General features: G+C 60.8%; 2 protein-coding genes across 2 annotated transcripts in view; one reads left to right on the top strand and one right to left on the bottom strand.

Moving 5' to 3' along the window:
* LOC113217933 (uncharacterized) overlaps positions 1-6,482 on the bottom strand; it is a 93,173-nt gene extending 86,691 nt beyond the window's left edge. Inside the window, exon 1 of the mRNA XM_052270623.1 lies at positions 6,286-6,482. The gene's annotated coding sequence lies outside the window, so the exon portion shown is untranslated. The remainder of the gene's footprint in view (positions 1-6,285) is intronic.
* LOC113217932 (polycomb group protein Psc-like) overlaps positions 1-10,937 on the top strand; it is a 16,110-nt gene extending 5,173 nt beyond the window's left edge. The window contains exons 2-9 of the mRNA XM_026438027.2: positions 2,539-2,657; positions 5,257-5,353; positions 5,448-5,551; positions 5,646-5,742; positions 6,466-6,604; positions 6,703-6,783; positions 6,871-9,438; positions 9,518-10,937. Coding sequence (XP_026293812.1) covers positions 2,539-2,657; positions 5,257-5,353; positions 5,448-5,551; positions 5,646-5,742; positions 6,466-6,604; positions 6,703-6,783; positions 6,871-9,438; positions 9,518-10,180 — 3,868 coding nt within the window. The 3' untranslated portion in view covers positions 10,181-10,937. The remainder of the gene's footprint in view (positions 1-2,538; positions 2,658-5,256; positions 5,354-5,447; positions 5,552-5,645; positions 5,743-6,465; positions 6,605-6,702; positions 6,784-6,870; positions 9,439-9,517) is intronic.
* Positions 10,938-12,032: the final 1,095 nt, after the last annotated feature.

Here is a 12,032-nt window from a genome sequence, read left to right as displayed (position 1 = left end):
CCCCCTCTCCCCCTCCCTCTCTCTTGCCCCGCTCTCAGGTGCAGAGCTGGGCAGTTCTGTTATTGGTTTTATTATCGGCTCCGGAGCATCGCGGCGGCGGTTCCCCGCCTCTGCCTGCAGCAGCAGTGGAATACGTGTAGGGAGGCGCCATGGTAAGGGGGTGGTGCCACTGGCAGGGTGCGCAGGCGGCTATACTTGGCCGAGTGCATCCAATACTTCACACGGGGGACGTCCATGCTGCACAATTTCATTCAACTTAAAAAGGGTTATTTACGACTGCTTGTTGCGTAAACATAAAAGTACTTAGCAAAGAGGGTCGAGGCAACTATGTAAAAGTACCAGTTTTAACAGTTTAAACTGTTTATACCCACATGAGGCGACACGCGACAAAAAAAAAGTCGGTTGTAACTCAGTTGATGAAACCGCGGCGAAATCATCAACGAACGTTAAGTAACTCGAACAAACTTTGAGCTTCAATTTAATTTAACTGCAGAAATGAACGCTGACTTCATAGAGAATGTGTATTCCGTAATACTTTTCTCGTTTTGAGCCGTGCACGCGTGTGCCGGTGCGGAGTGGGAGTGGCGAGCTCTGCAATGCGAGGCCGCACACCGCACATGCATCATTTATCAAGCAAATTACAGGGGGTGGACCAGTGTTATTGCCAGCGGGTCACCCGATCTGTTTATCCAACGGAAGCCAATCATTTGACAATTATTCTTTCTTGCAGTGTAAAATTTTTCCAAAAAATCTCTTTACCGGATGCGTCGCTCCCGCATTCTCCTCTTTCTTCCTTTCCTATGCTAGCATCGGGTGTGTCGAAACGGAGGGACCAGTACGCGGTCATTTGCCTTTGCAATTGTAGCAAATAACAAACGAGCATCGTATGCAAATGAGCGACACCCGCACACACACCGCTATACCACCACCAGCCTCTTATCGCAAGCAGACAGCGCTGCAGCGTGTCCGATGAGGGAGAAACATATGCATTTAGGAGGGTTTAGAGTGGTGCAGCACAACGTTGGCGGCGATACGTAATTGGGTCGCAGAGGTTCATATATCGTGGAAGGCCCAAACCATCGACCGTAGTGCCGCTGCTCGACGACGCAAACGTCCCCCTCATTCCGCCCAACAAACTGTGCAGCACAGAGAGAACTCTGGGGCGCGCAGAGACGCAAACGATCAACATGACAAATAAGAATTAAGCAGGCATGAACGGCTTTCGGCCCGCGGCCGCCCCGACCCATTATAATGGATTCCGCCGAGTCTCTCCAGCAGCAAGCCCGCGCTCGCTGGCTGCGGATAAATTGCTGGAATATTTTTAGCGGCGGAATATTAACTGCGGGGCGCCCGGCCAGCTCGCTCCCCTCCCATTCCCTTCCTGCTATCGGCGCCCTCCAGCGTCTCTGCGCGCGCGAGGTGATGTGTTTACGTAGGTTTACGGGGCGCGGAAATGGCGATAAAAAAAGAAGGGAAGAATAGGGTCAGCTTGACCTTCCGGCCGCCCCGGGCCGCACCCGCATCCCCTCGTCCGTCCCTCCTCTCTCACGTGTTGCGATACCAGGGCCATTTCTCTCCCCGCCAATCCTCGGGATTTTTCTGCGCGTCGACCACAGCAGCAGCAGCAGCAGCGGCCTTGCTCCCCGGCATGTTTTTATGGATGCAGGAGATTCGCACACGGACCCTTTACGGATCAACAGAGGATAGCAGCAGCGCTCGCTCGCAGCCTCTGCACCAAAAAACATCAGCGCCGCCACCACACCAACCACCCTTTGGGCGCAGCCAGCAGAGGACCTGCTGGAGTCGGGGTGAGAGGGGAGGGGGTAGAGGGAATTCCCCCCCAATTTGGCGACAGCCACTTGATGAATGACTCTCTCTCGCTCTCCTCTCCTCTCCCGTCCTGCGCGGACGTGTCGTGAATATGGGCGCCGTCGTTTGCAAGTTGTTATCGAGCACGGATAGGGGTGAGAGGGCCAGAACAGGGCGGAGGGGGTGGGGGTGGTAAAGGGAGAGCAAAGGGGAGAGAGGATGGGGTCAGGGGGAGAGAGGGGATGAAGGGAGAGGGAGGCGAGAGGAAGGGGGAAGGGGAGAGAGAGAGTACTGTTGCTCGCTGTTGCTCAGGGCCGACTAAGTGACTAAAAGCGGCACCCCGAACTGGTACCGCCCCTTGCTTCCGAGAGCATCCGCCCCGGTCCGGCGGGCCCCCCGGCGGCGCGGGATTTCCGCGCGCACATGTGCTGCGCTGGCCGCCGCCGCCTGGTCGCCGACGGCCGGCCGGCGGCCTGGGGCCTGCTGCGGTGAAGGGGATGATGCACTCGGAGGGGGAGGCGGGCGGCGCGGCGGGCGGGCGTGGGCGGGCGCGGCTGGCGGCGCCGGGAGATAGTATCGACCGGGGAGGGGAGGAGAGGGCAGAGCGCCATGTGTCGCTTACGCCCCTTTTCCCCCCTTTCGCTCTTTTATTGCACAGATCATCGTCATCATTGTATATATGGTTGTGGAGGGGATGAGAATTAACACTTTGCTCTCTTCTTGTTGCAGGATGGCCAAGAAGGCGCCGGCCAAGCCCCGGTTCAGCACCCTGAACGAGCACCTCGTGTGCACGCTGTGCAAGGGCTACCTCGTGGACGCCACCACCATCGTGGAGTGCCTCCACTCGTGTGAGTATATTTGTCGGTATAGTATTTGGCTCAGCGCGGCAAACGCGTGTAAGCGTAAGCTTCTCATCCCCAAGCCATGATAAACGACAAAATGACGACATTAAACGGCGACGCGCTAAACGCACGTGGGCTTGGACAAAAGCGCAGCGCGGGGCCGACTCTCGCCGCTGTGCCCGGCTGTCTGTCGTGTGTCATCTCGCGTGCAAGACGTGACGTAGACGGCGGGAAGGGAAGACGGACAACAACAAAAAACCCGAAAGAAATCGCAGAGCCGCATCTCAGCGGATTTGTCATCGCTGAAAGGAAGGCAGAGAGCGCAGCAGATCGACCGATGGATGGGCCCGGCCCCGGCGGCGCAGCAGCGGACCGACCGGACCACCTTGGGGACAGCGGCGGGACGGGGTGGCGCGGTGGGGTGGGGCGGGGCAACGCGGACCTACCAGGCGGCCTCAGCCCCGCAGGGGGTAGGTGAGCGTCGGGGATAGACAGAATAGATACGCCGGTCAGACTGTGAAGGTCACTGGAATAAAATGTGATCAAAGGCGCGGTCATAAGTCCGGCTGGATGACGGAGGGGCCGATTTGCTGGTGGTTGCCAACTTTCGGGAGTTTTGTAGGACATGTTGCCTATCTATCCTAGAGGGCGACTTGGGGCGCACCTTCGCTCCACTTGGGCGCACCTACGCCCCCCTCCTACTATAAGACCGCGCCTGTGTGACCATGACGTCATCTGGGGGTAGTTCAAGGAGCGAGCAGGTCTTTTCCTACGGCAGGCGAAGAAGTGCGGTACCGGCGCGCTCCCTCTTCCTTCGTCGGTTCGGAGGTGGCGGCGCAGCGGGCCAGCCAGCTGAGGGGCCTCCGAGCGCGGCTGCGGCAGCCGAGCAAACAGCTGACTGGGAGGGTACCTTCGGCGCAGAGAGTCGTGCCGTCCGGCCGGTGCCCACACCCCCGGGTGCAGAGGGTCCCCGGCGCGGCCCGCGGGGTCGGCGGGGTCATCGCGGCCCTGCCCGACCCCCCGAGGATCCGTCCCCGAGACCCCCCGCGGCCCTACCCGGAGGGGGTGGCGGGGAGGAGGAGGGAGGCCTACCGATGCGGGAGACGTTTGCCCGTGGCGGTACGAGACTTGGCAACGCCGCGCGCGCCGCCCGGCCCGGGCCCGGCTCTAGCAGCGGCACAGCACAGTGCCCGGCCCGGCCCGGCTCGCCACGGCTCGGCGCCTGCGGCTGCGGTTGCTGCTGCTGCTGCTCCTGCCGCGCTACCGCTACCACCGCTGCTGCTGGCACATTTTGTGTTGTCTGGGCACAGCCAGGCCAGTACCGCGCGGCGGGGCCGAGCCCAGCAGGGCCAAGCAGGCCGTGCTGATGGTGTCCCTGGTGCACACCGGAGGCAAACACCGGCCGTCCTGTGCGGTGCGGGTGGCGGGGCCAAACACAGCTGACCTGCAGATGGCCCCCGGCCCCCGCATCATCTCCGCCCCGGCCTCTCTATATCTCACCGCCGACCTCTCCAGAAACACTCGAACCAAAAGCGCACGGGCCCCCTCCCTCCCCGTCCTCCCTCCACCCCTCCTGCCGCCGCCGAGGCTGTCACCGCCAACGACACACTACCCCCTCCCCACCACCACCACTGGGTAAAATATTAATAAAAATAAAAAGAGTGGAACGTGCCGTCGTCAGCACTTGGGATAGCGCGGGCTGAGGACATGTCCTCGCCTACGACGACGCCGCCGCCGTCCCGGACCCAGAGCAAATACACGACGGCCGTTTAAACGGAAGCCGTAGTCCATCAGCGAACGAGACGCGCGCGGCCCTTCTCTTTTTCCGCACTCTCCAATCTGATTAGCGGGCGGGAGAGCGGCTCTCGCGCGCGCGGCCCCACACGGGAGCGCGAGCGAGCGCGAGCTGGCGATGCAATCCGTGAAAGTGACTTCCGAATCGGCGAAGCCAGTTTCTGCGCGCGCAGCGTGGGAGGGGGGAGAAGGGGGGAAAGAAGGGGGTAGGGGGTTATAAATTTCATTGACAGCGCTCGAGTACTGTACCACCGGAGAGTTTATACCGTACCCCGCCTGTAGTGCGAGTTTACGCGCATAGATATTCCCGGGCGATGAGCTGAGCGCCGAGCGCCAGCGCCAGGCCGCCGTTGCTGCCGCCTTCCGCCCATACCGGATCCGCCCCTGGGATCCGGCCTGCCCTGGCCGCGAGCCACTTCCTTGCTGGCCGGATTTGGGGAGGTGGGAAGGGGGGGGGGGGCTTTTTGCAATGCCACTGTCGTCCGTCCTGCCCGCCGCCCAGTCGGACTTGTGCCCAATACTGCGCGATGTCACCGCGTCGCACCGCGGCGCCAATGTGTGAGAACACTTACTTGAAATTCAAGCCGCAGAAAAAGAGAATCAAGTTAGACCGGTGTAAAAGTAAATGGCGACTTGCCGCGCCCGGGCCGCTGGTCGCCGCCGCCGCCGTGCCCCAGGAGGCGGCCGGCGAGGCGCGCCCAGTGAGCGGGGCCGGCCGCGCGAAGAGCCCGCCCCGCTACTTTTCTCGTTATGTATTAATAAACGCCAAATCGAACGCGCGCCTAATGACCTGACCTTTCTCCCGTTCCAGTCTGCCGGAGCTGCATCGTCCAGTACGTCCAGGCCAAACACTCCTGCCCCCGCTGCGAGGCCCAGCTGGACTCGGGCGACAGGCTCAAGAGCCTCAAGTGAGTATATCGAATACTACTGTACGAAAGTGCGACCACGTCACAAACCTCTCACCACAACCTTTCTCTTTCTTTTTTTCGCGCTCTCCGCCAGGCCCGACAAAACTCTCCAAGACATCATCTTCAAGCTAGTGCCAAACTTGTTCCATAATGAAATGCAGAGGAGGAGAGTCTACTACGACGCCCACCCTCAGTATGGTGAGTATTATTGATTGTTGTCCTGGGCCCAGAGAGAGAGAGAAAAGCCCCGGCAACAGGCAACAATAATAACACGGTTCAACTATGTTTGCAGCTGACCAGACGACTCCTGAGCAGCGGGGGGACTGCCTGGAAAGGTTCTACTCGCCCGACGACAGCATCAGCGTATCGCTCGAGTACCACGACAGGAGGTAAGGAGGAGAGCAGCAGGGCCCGAACAGGACGAGACGAGTCACGCTCGCGTCACGTCACGCCGCATCGGTTGCGCGCCCGTCAAAGCAAGGCAACGATCACGGCGCCGGGCCGCCGCGGTATGGTCGAGATAAGATTAGGCCTCTCCTACAAGCAGTGAGCTGCCCATTGGCCGAAGACGCCACAGCAGCGCCACCGCAGTACGGTACACTGTGGGTCCCCCGTCCGGCTCGCGGGTCCTTTTTACATATTATTTGTAAAACGGTCGCGGACAGCTCCACCATCCTCCTGGACACGCGCGTGGTGGGAGTGCGCGCACCTGCCGCCATGTCACTGCTCCGTCCCTCCCTCCCTCCATCCTCCCTCATCCTCATCCGCAATGTATAAAACCCTTTGAGACCTCTAGGGGGGCCTTTGTGGGCCGCCAGGTGTGTGTGGCTGGCCCAGGGCATACCAACTCAATCTGGCCGGCCGGCGGCCGGCGCGCACGAGTCCCCGCAGGCCAGCTCGGGGAGGGGCCGGCCGGCCGCTGTACTACTCACTTGGGTCCTCAGCCGTCGATGCGAAGGCGCCCGTCGGGGCCCGGATCGATCATCCAGCGGCAGCCCGGGGCAGGGGGGGGATGGGCGGGGACATAACTGCGTCACAGAAAAGAGCGTTGTTGTTGGAAAAATGTCACGAGTCACCGTCTATATCGCCGTCCCTTGTGTCTCTTGTTGCAGGAAATCCTCGGGAAAAAACAGCTCGGCCGACCAGAAGAACCTGCCACCAAAGAGATACCTAAAGTGTCCTGCCTTGTTCACCGTAGGATTACTAAAGAAGTTCCTTAGACTCAAATTTGATCTCCCTCATAATATAATGGTAAGAGCCCGTCGGGCGTCGGGGTATTTGCACGCTTCACGCTTCTAACCTCCGAACTCCGCGAGCAGAACGTTAACTGGTATTTTTATCCGTTTCAGATTGACATTTTTCAGCGAAGGGAAAGTCTAGCAGACGAGTACACGCTCCTAGACATCGCCTACATTTACCCGTGGAAAAGAGTGAGTACGGTTCGGGGACTGCAATCTCCAGCTCACGCCCGCACCAAAACGAACCGATCCCTAATCCCCTGCTGTTGTCCATTACAGAGCGAGCCCATGCAGTTCTTCTACCGCATCCGAGACCCGCGGGTGCCGGAGAGCGACGAGGAGATCGAGCGGGAGATGCCCTCGCTGTCGGCGGCCGTGAGCGGCCGCGCAACGCGAGCATCGAGGAGGGCGTCGTCGTCGGCGTCCTCGCTGGCCAGCCCCATGGCAAGTCCGCGCGCCAGCCCCGTGCCCTACGGCAAGAGGCCCAAGGCGGGCATGGCCGCGGACGACAAGGACGACTCCCCGCCGCCCGCCAAGCTGACGACGCAGCCGCCCAGCGGCGCGGTGCTGCCCAAGCCCAAGCCGGCCGCGGTCGTGCTCGCTCCTGCGCCAGCTGCTGCGTCCCCTGCAGCGGCCCCTGCTGCGCCCGCTGCTGCGCCTCCTCCTGCACCTGCGCAATCACCGGCTCCCACCCCAGCGTCACCGCCCAAGGTGACGAGCCCCACCGGCACAGGGCCCAAGATCACCCTCACCATCTCGCCGTCACGCGGCACTGTCACCTCGACAACCACCGAGCTGCCCAAGCACGACCCACCCGCCGCCAAGAAGAACATCGCGGCGGCCGCGACCACTCCAGCCCCCGCCAAGAACGGCGGCGGCAGCCCCGCCGCGTCGAAGGCGCCGACGTTCGCCGCGACAGTCACCATGAAGACGGCCAACGGGGGCTTCGTCACCGTCAAGAACCCCATCGCTCGGAACGGAGTGACGGTCGGCAACAAGAACACCCCCACCAACGGCACGCCGACCGGCAAAACACCCGTGGCCGCGTCAAAGACGACCAGCCACACGCCCATCGCGCCCAAGCCGGCCCAGCCCGCGCCCAAGAGGCTGCCGACACTCGCGCCCAAGGTGGACACAACGCCGCAGGGGGGCGCACCGGCCAAGCCCATGGCGCAGGCCCCGCCTCCGCCCAAGCAGGCGAGCAAGTCGGCGGACAAGAAAGTCAACAAACAGCCGTCGGTGACGGACAGAAAGACACCCACCAACAACTCACCGACGGTGGTGGACAAAAAGACTCCCGCCAACAACACACCGTCTGTGGCGGAGAAGAAGGGGCCCGTCAACAATCTGACCCCGGTGACGGAGAAGGCACCCGCCAACAAACCGACGTCGGTGACGGAGAAGACGCCCGTCAACAATTCGACACCAGTAGCGGGTAAGACGACGCCCGTCAACAACAAACTGCCGTCAGTAGCGGGTAAGATGACGCCCGTTAACAACATGCCGTCGCAGAACACCAAAGCGCCCACCCAGCAGGTGGCCGACGAAGAGAAAAACAAAGTGGAAACGGCAAAAGCTATTTTGCAGCTTAGCATGGGCGTAAAGCACTACAGCCGCAGCAACACCCCGACAGACTCCACCCTTCATAATCGCATAGACAAGATAGTTAAGGACCTCCAGGACGACGAGTCGAACGACGGCACCCTGGTCATCAAGAGCGAGCCGCCGAGTCCCACGGGGTCCCAGGGCAGCCCGAGGAACTCACCCGTCCCCCGCGACGCCACTGTGACTCCGACGACGGCGCCTTCGGCGTCCAATGCAGAGGTCTGCGCTCCCCTGCCGCCGTCCCTGCCAAGGGTCAATGGTCTCACCATCACGCCCATCGAGCCCACCAAGAGGAAGGCAGCCAGCTCGCCCACCATCGACATGAAGAAGCCCAAGCTTGACAACAAGCGGCCCTCCGACTCGCCCCTAGCTGGTGCCGCGCCAGCCAAACAGGCCAAGGTGGACAAGATCGCCGAATCCATCAAGCAGAAGCAGGAGATGCTGCTCCGCCAGCAGGACAAGCGGCCGTCGACGCCTCAGGGGTCGTCCCCGGGACCACAGAGGTCGTCTCCCGGCCCCATGGCCAACCTGCCGCCGGGTCTGACCATCCACCCTCAAACCCCGGCCGTGCCCAAGCCGCTGGCGCAGGTGAGGCCCGTGGGCCAGCAGCAGGCGCAGCAGGCCGCCAAGCACCAACCGCAGGGCAAGGGGCCGCTCCTGCTGCCCAAGCCGATGCCCACGACGTACAAGCCACAGAATCAGCAAGTCAAGCTCGGACTGCAGCATCAGCAGTCCAAGCTGCAGGGCCAGCAACCCAAGCAAGCAGTGCAGCAAGGCCAGCAGGCCAAACCTGCGCAGCAGCACCAGCAGGCGCAGCACGGCCAGCAGGCCAAACCCACCACCGTGGGGCAGCCCAGCAGCCCCAGCCAGGGTCAGCAGGTCAAACAGTCCCCGCAGAGCTATCAAGCCAAGACCACTCAGCAGGGCCAGCAAGCCAGAACGCCCCTGCAGGTCCAGCCTCCCAGAGCCTCGCCGCAAGGCCAGCAAACGAAACCATCCGCGCAGGGCCAGCAATCCCAGGTCCCGCCCTCCAAGCCATCTCCGCAAGGCCAGCAGGCTCCGCCTGCAAAGCCTCCGACACCGCGGCCGCAACAGCAGTCGCAGCAGCAAGCCCAGCAGCAGACCAAGCCCGCTAGCCCGCAAGTGGTCCAGCCCCCCAAGGCGTCTCCCGTTCAACAGTCCAAACCCGCAGCGCAGCAAACGCAGCCCCCCAAACAGTCACCCACCGGGCAGCCCGTCAAGGTAAGCACGACCGCCCTCTCACGCGAAACACGCGTATGTAGTCTTTCCAGCACGGTCTAACTCTCTCCTCTCTTTGCAGAAGGCGCCCAGCCCAGAGTCACCCGTCAAGAACAAGAAGCCCATCCCGGACCTGCAAAGGCTCCAGAGGCCGCCCGCGTCTATGGCAGGCACCACCGTCAACGGCAGCCTGTCGCTGGCCGAGGTCAAGGAGCACCTGGCCAAGAAGGGCCAGTACAGCCCGCCGGCGCCGAACAAGACGCCGCCGCGGCTCATCGAGATCACGCAGCCACCGCCGCCGCCGCCGCAACAGCAGCGGAAGTCGGCCCCCGGCAGCTCCTTCGGCGCCCTAGACCTCACGTCCGCGTCGCCGCGGGCCTCCGACCACGGCGGCAGCTGGACGCCTCCCCCGGGCTTCATGACGCAGACCCTGGCGCAGACCCTGGCCAAGAGGCAGCAGCTCATGTCGCAGCTGAGGCCGCCGCCCTCGTCGCTGTCGTCGTCCTCGCCCTCCCCGCCTGCGGACGGGCCCGCCAGCCCCGACATGTACCTGGACCCTGGCGTGCTCGCCCAGCAACAGGCCCTGATCCAGCACCTGCACCTCACAAGCCTGCTCCAGGCCCAGGCGGCCGGGCTGCAGGCCAACCTGCACCAGGCGGGGCTCTCAGCTGGCCTCAAGAAGGCCATCGAAGACTGGACCGCGTCCGACAGGATCGGCGTCAAGGCAACCGCCAAGCGGAAGTGAACATGTGATATAAGACGTTTTAGTGGAAACGATTTGCCTGTGATAATCTCCCTTATTTTACTATTCTAGTTGTTCCGAGTGTTAATGTTATTTACATGTAAATCGCCGTACTGAACGTTCGTACTGAACGAATCTGAACGAATATAGTTAGTCCCCAGACGGCAGAACTGAGAGCGTGCCTTTCACTAATCGCAGCACAAAAGCGCCACCACGGTCGTTTTTACAAACAGCGGATTGCGGGGACGCGCTGGCGGATCAAAGCTCTTAGCCGCGCTTCCCCTCTGTGCACGCGTGATTGCACTAGTCAGTACCAAAAGCACCCTCGCAGCTGTAGTTTTACGTGACCCGGCCGTTGGCCTGGCGTTCAAAGTTAATCAAGTACTGTACGACTGAACCCGATGACTGATACAGTGTGTCATAATAGTGTTATCGTGCATCTGATGCACGCCTAGCCCAGCGCATCGCGCAGCTTGTGTTACTGCCCTCTATGGAGGGAGAGAATGTAGTTAGTCCCGATCTCTGCCCTCCATTTATGAACTTTAAATTAAAAGCCTGAATATGATTGCTTCTTGTATGTGTAAGATATCCTTTTACTTTTTCTAAAAAAGTAAGAACTAAGCATTAAGTGGAATATGCTTGTTATCTGTGACAATAAGTTATTCATTTGTAAACTATAGATGTACATATCATGTGTGAAGGCTGACTTGTATATATGACACTTGTTGATGGCGCTTATTAAAATTACATTTTCCTCGTATCAACTTGTTTTAAGCCTTCAAAACTCCCCCTTTTAAAAGACCTAAACGAGAAATTCATCGTCACTTCGAAAGGTCGTCAAAAACAATATGAAAGTTCGAAGTTCCAGCCTGCAGAAAACGCACCTCAGACGACGCAAACCCATGCCGTTTCCGCTGCAGCGGGGCACTGGCAGCCCTGAGCAGCAGCGACGGCGGACGAGCCAGGAAAACACAAGGCGCCTTGTGTATGTAAACATTCCCGGACTCCACCGAAAAAACTTGTCGCCAAAGTCGCTCTGTACCTTTCTCACTCGCACCAATGCACTCGGCCCGCCCGCGCCCGCTCCCAGGCTTGGCGACGTCGTTGATGGCGCTACAGTACATCAATCTTGCCCGAACCGAACAGTCTCGCTCTCTCTCTCCCGCTCAGGAGCTCAGATACCTCGCGCGCGTTACACCTGAATCCGGCTAATGGCCCAGATGGGGCGTCGATTCAATACACGCGGTGAACGAATGGGCCAGGGGGTCGCTTGACTTGCAACTGTTGTTACTGTCGATACCGTGGAGCGCAAAGCGCGGCGCCGGGCACTCGCGCAAGCACATTCCGCTCGAGTACCGTACGCAGCGCGGATCCATACCCGCCCGTTCAATGGGCGACGTTCCTGCGAGGCTGCCTGCAACCAGACAAGTAGTCTCCATTCAGGCCGATCGGGGCGGCCGCCAACGACAGAATGAGAGGGCGGTGCAACACAGGGAAAAGAAGAAGGCACGACCGCGTGGTGTTCCAGAGGTACTTACTCTATTTCCTAATGCGAGTAATGTGAACTGGTGGAAGGGCCTCACAACCATGTAGTACACCAAGTCCATGCACCTATACATCTTACTGCAGTGAACTGGTCGCGTAGGGGTCCATGGCCCGCCGGGGCAGAGGGTCCCTGCTCTCCCTTCTTCCTTCCGGCCATTGGGCTCCCCGGAATGGTCCATTTAGTCGGATATTACAGGCCGAGTCCGCTGCCCCCAACCCTTGGCGATATTTTCAAAGTTGTCGTCGTGTCCCTCCCCCGCCCCTTCCCCACCCCGCGAGGGCTTTGCGCGGGCGTCGCGAGCCTCCCGCG

The sequence above is a fragment of the Frankliniella occidentalis genome, unplaced genomic scaffold (genome assembly GCF_000697945.3).
Source record: "Frankliniella occidentalis isolate FOCC.00 unplaced genomic scaffold, Focc_3.1 Scaffold6, whole genome shotgun sequence".
NCBI lineage: Eukaryota > Metazoa > Arthropoda > Insecta > Thysanoptera > Thripidae > Frankliniella > Frankliniella occidentalis.
Note: the sequence above shows the minus strand (reverse complement) of the source record. Positions and strands in the feature narration are given on the sequence as shown.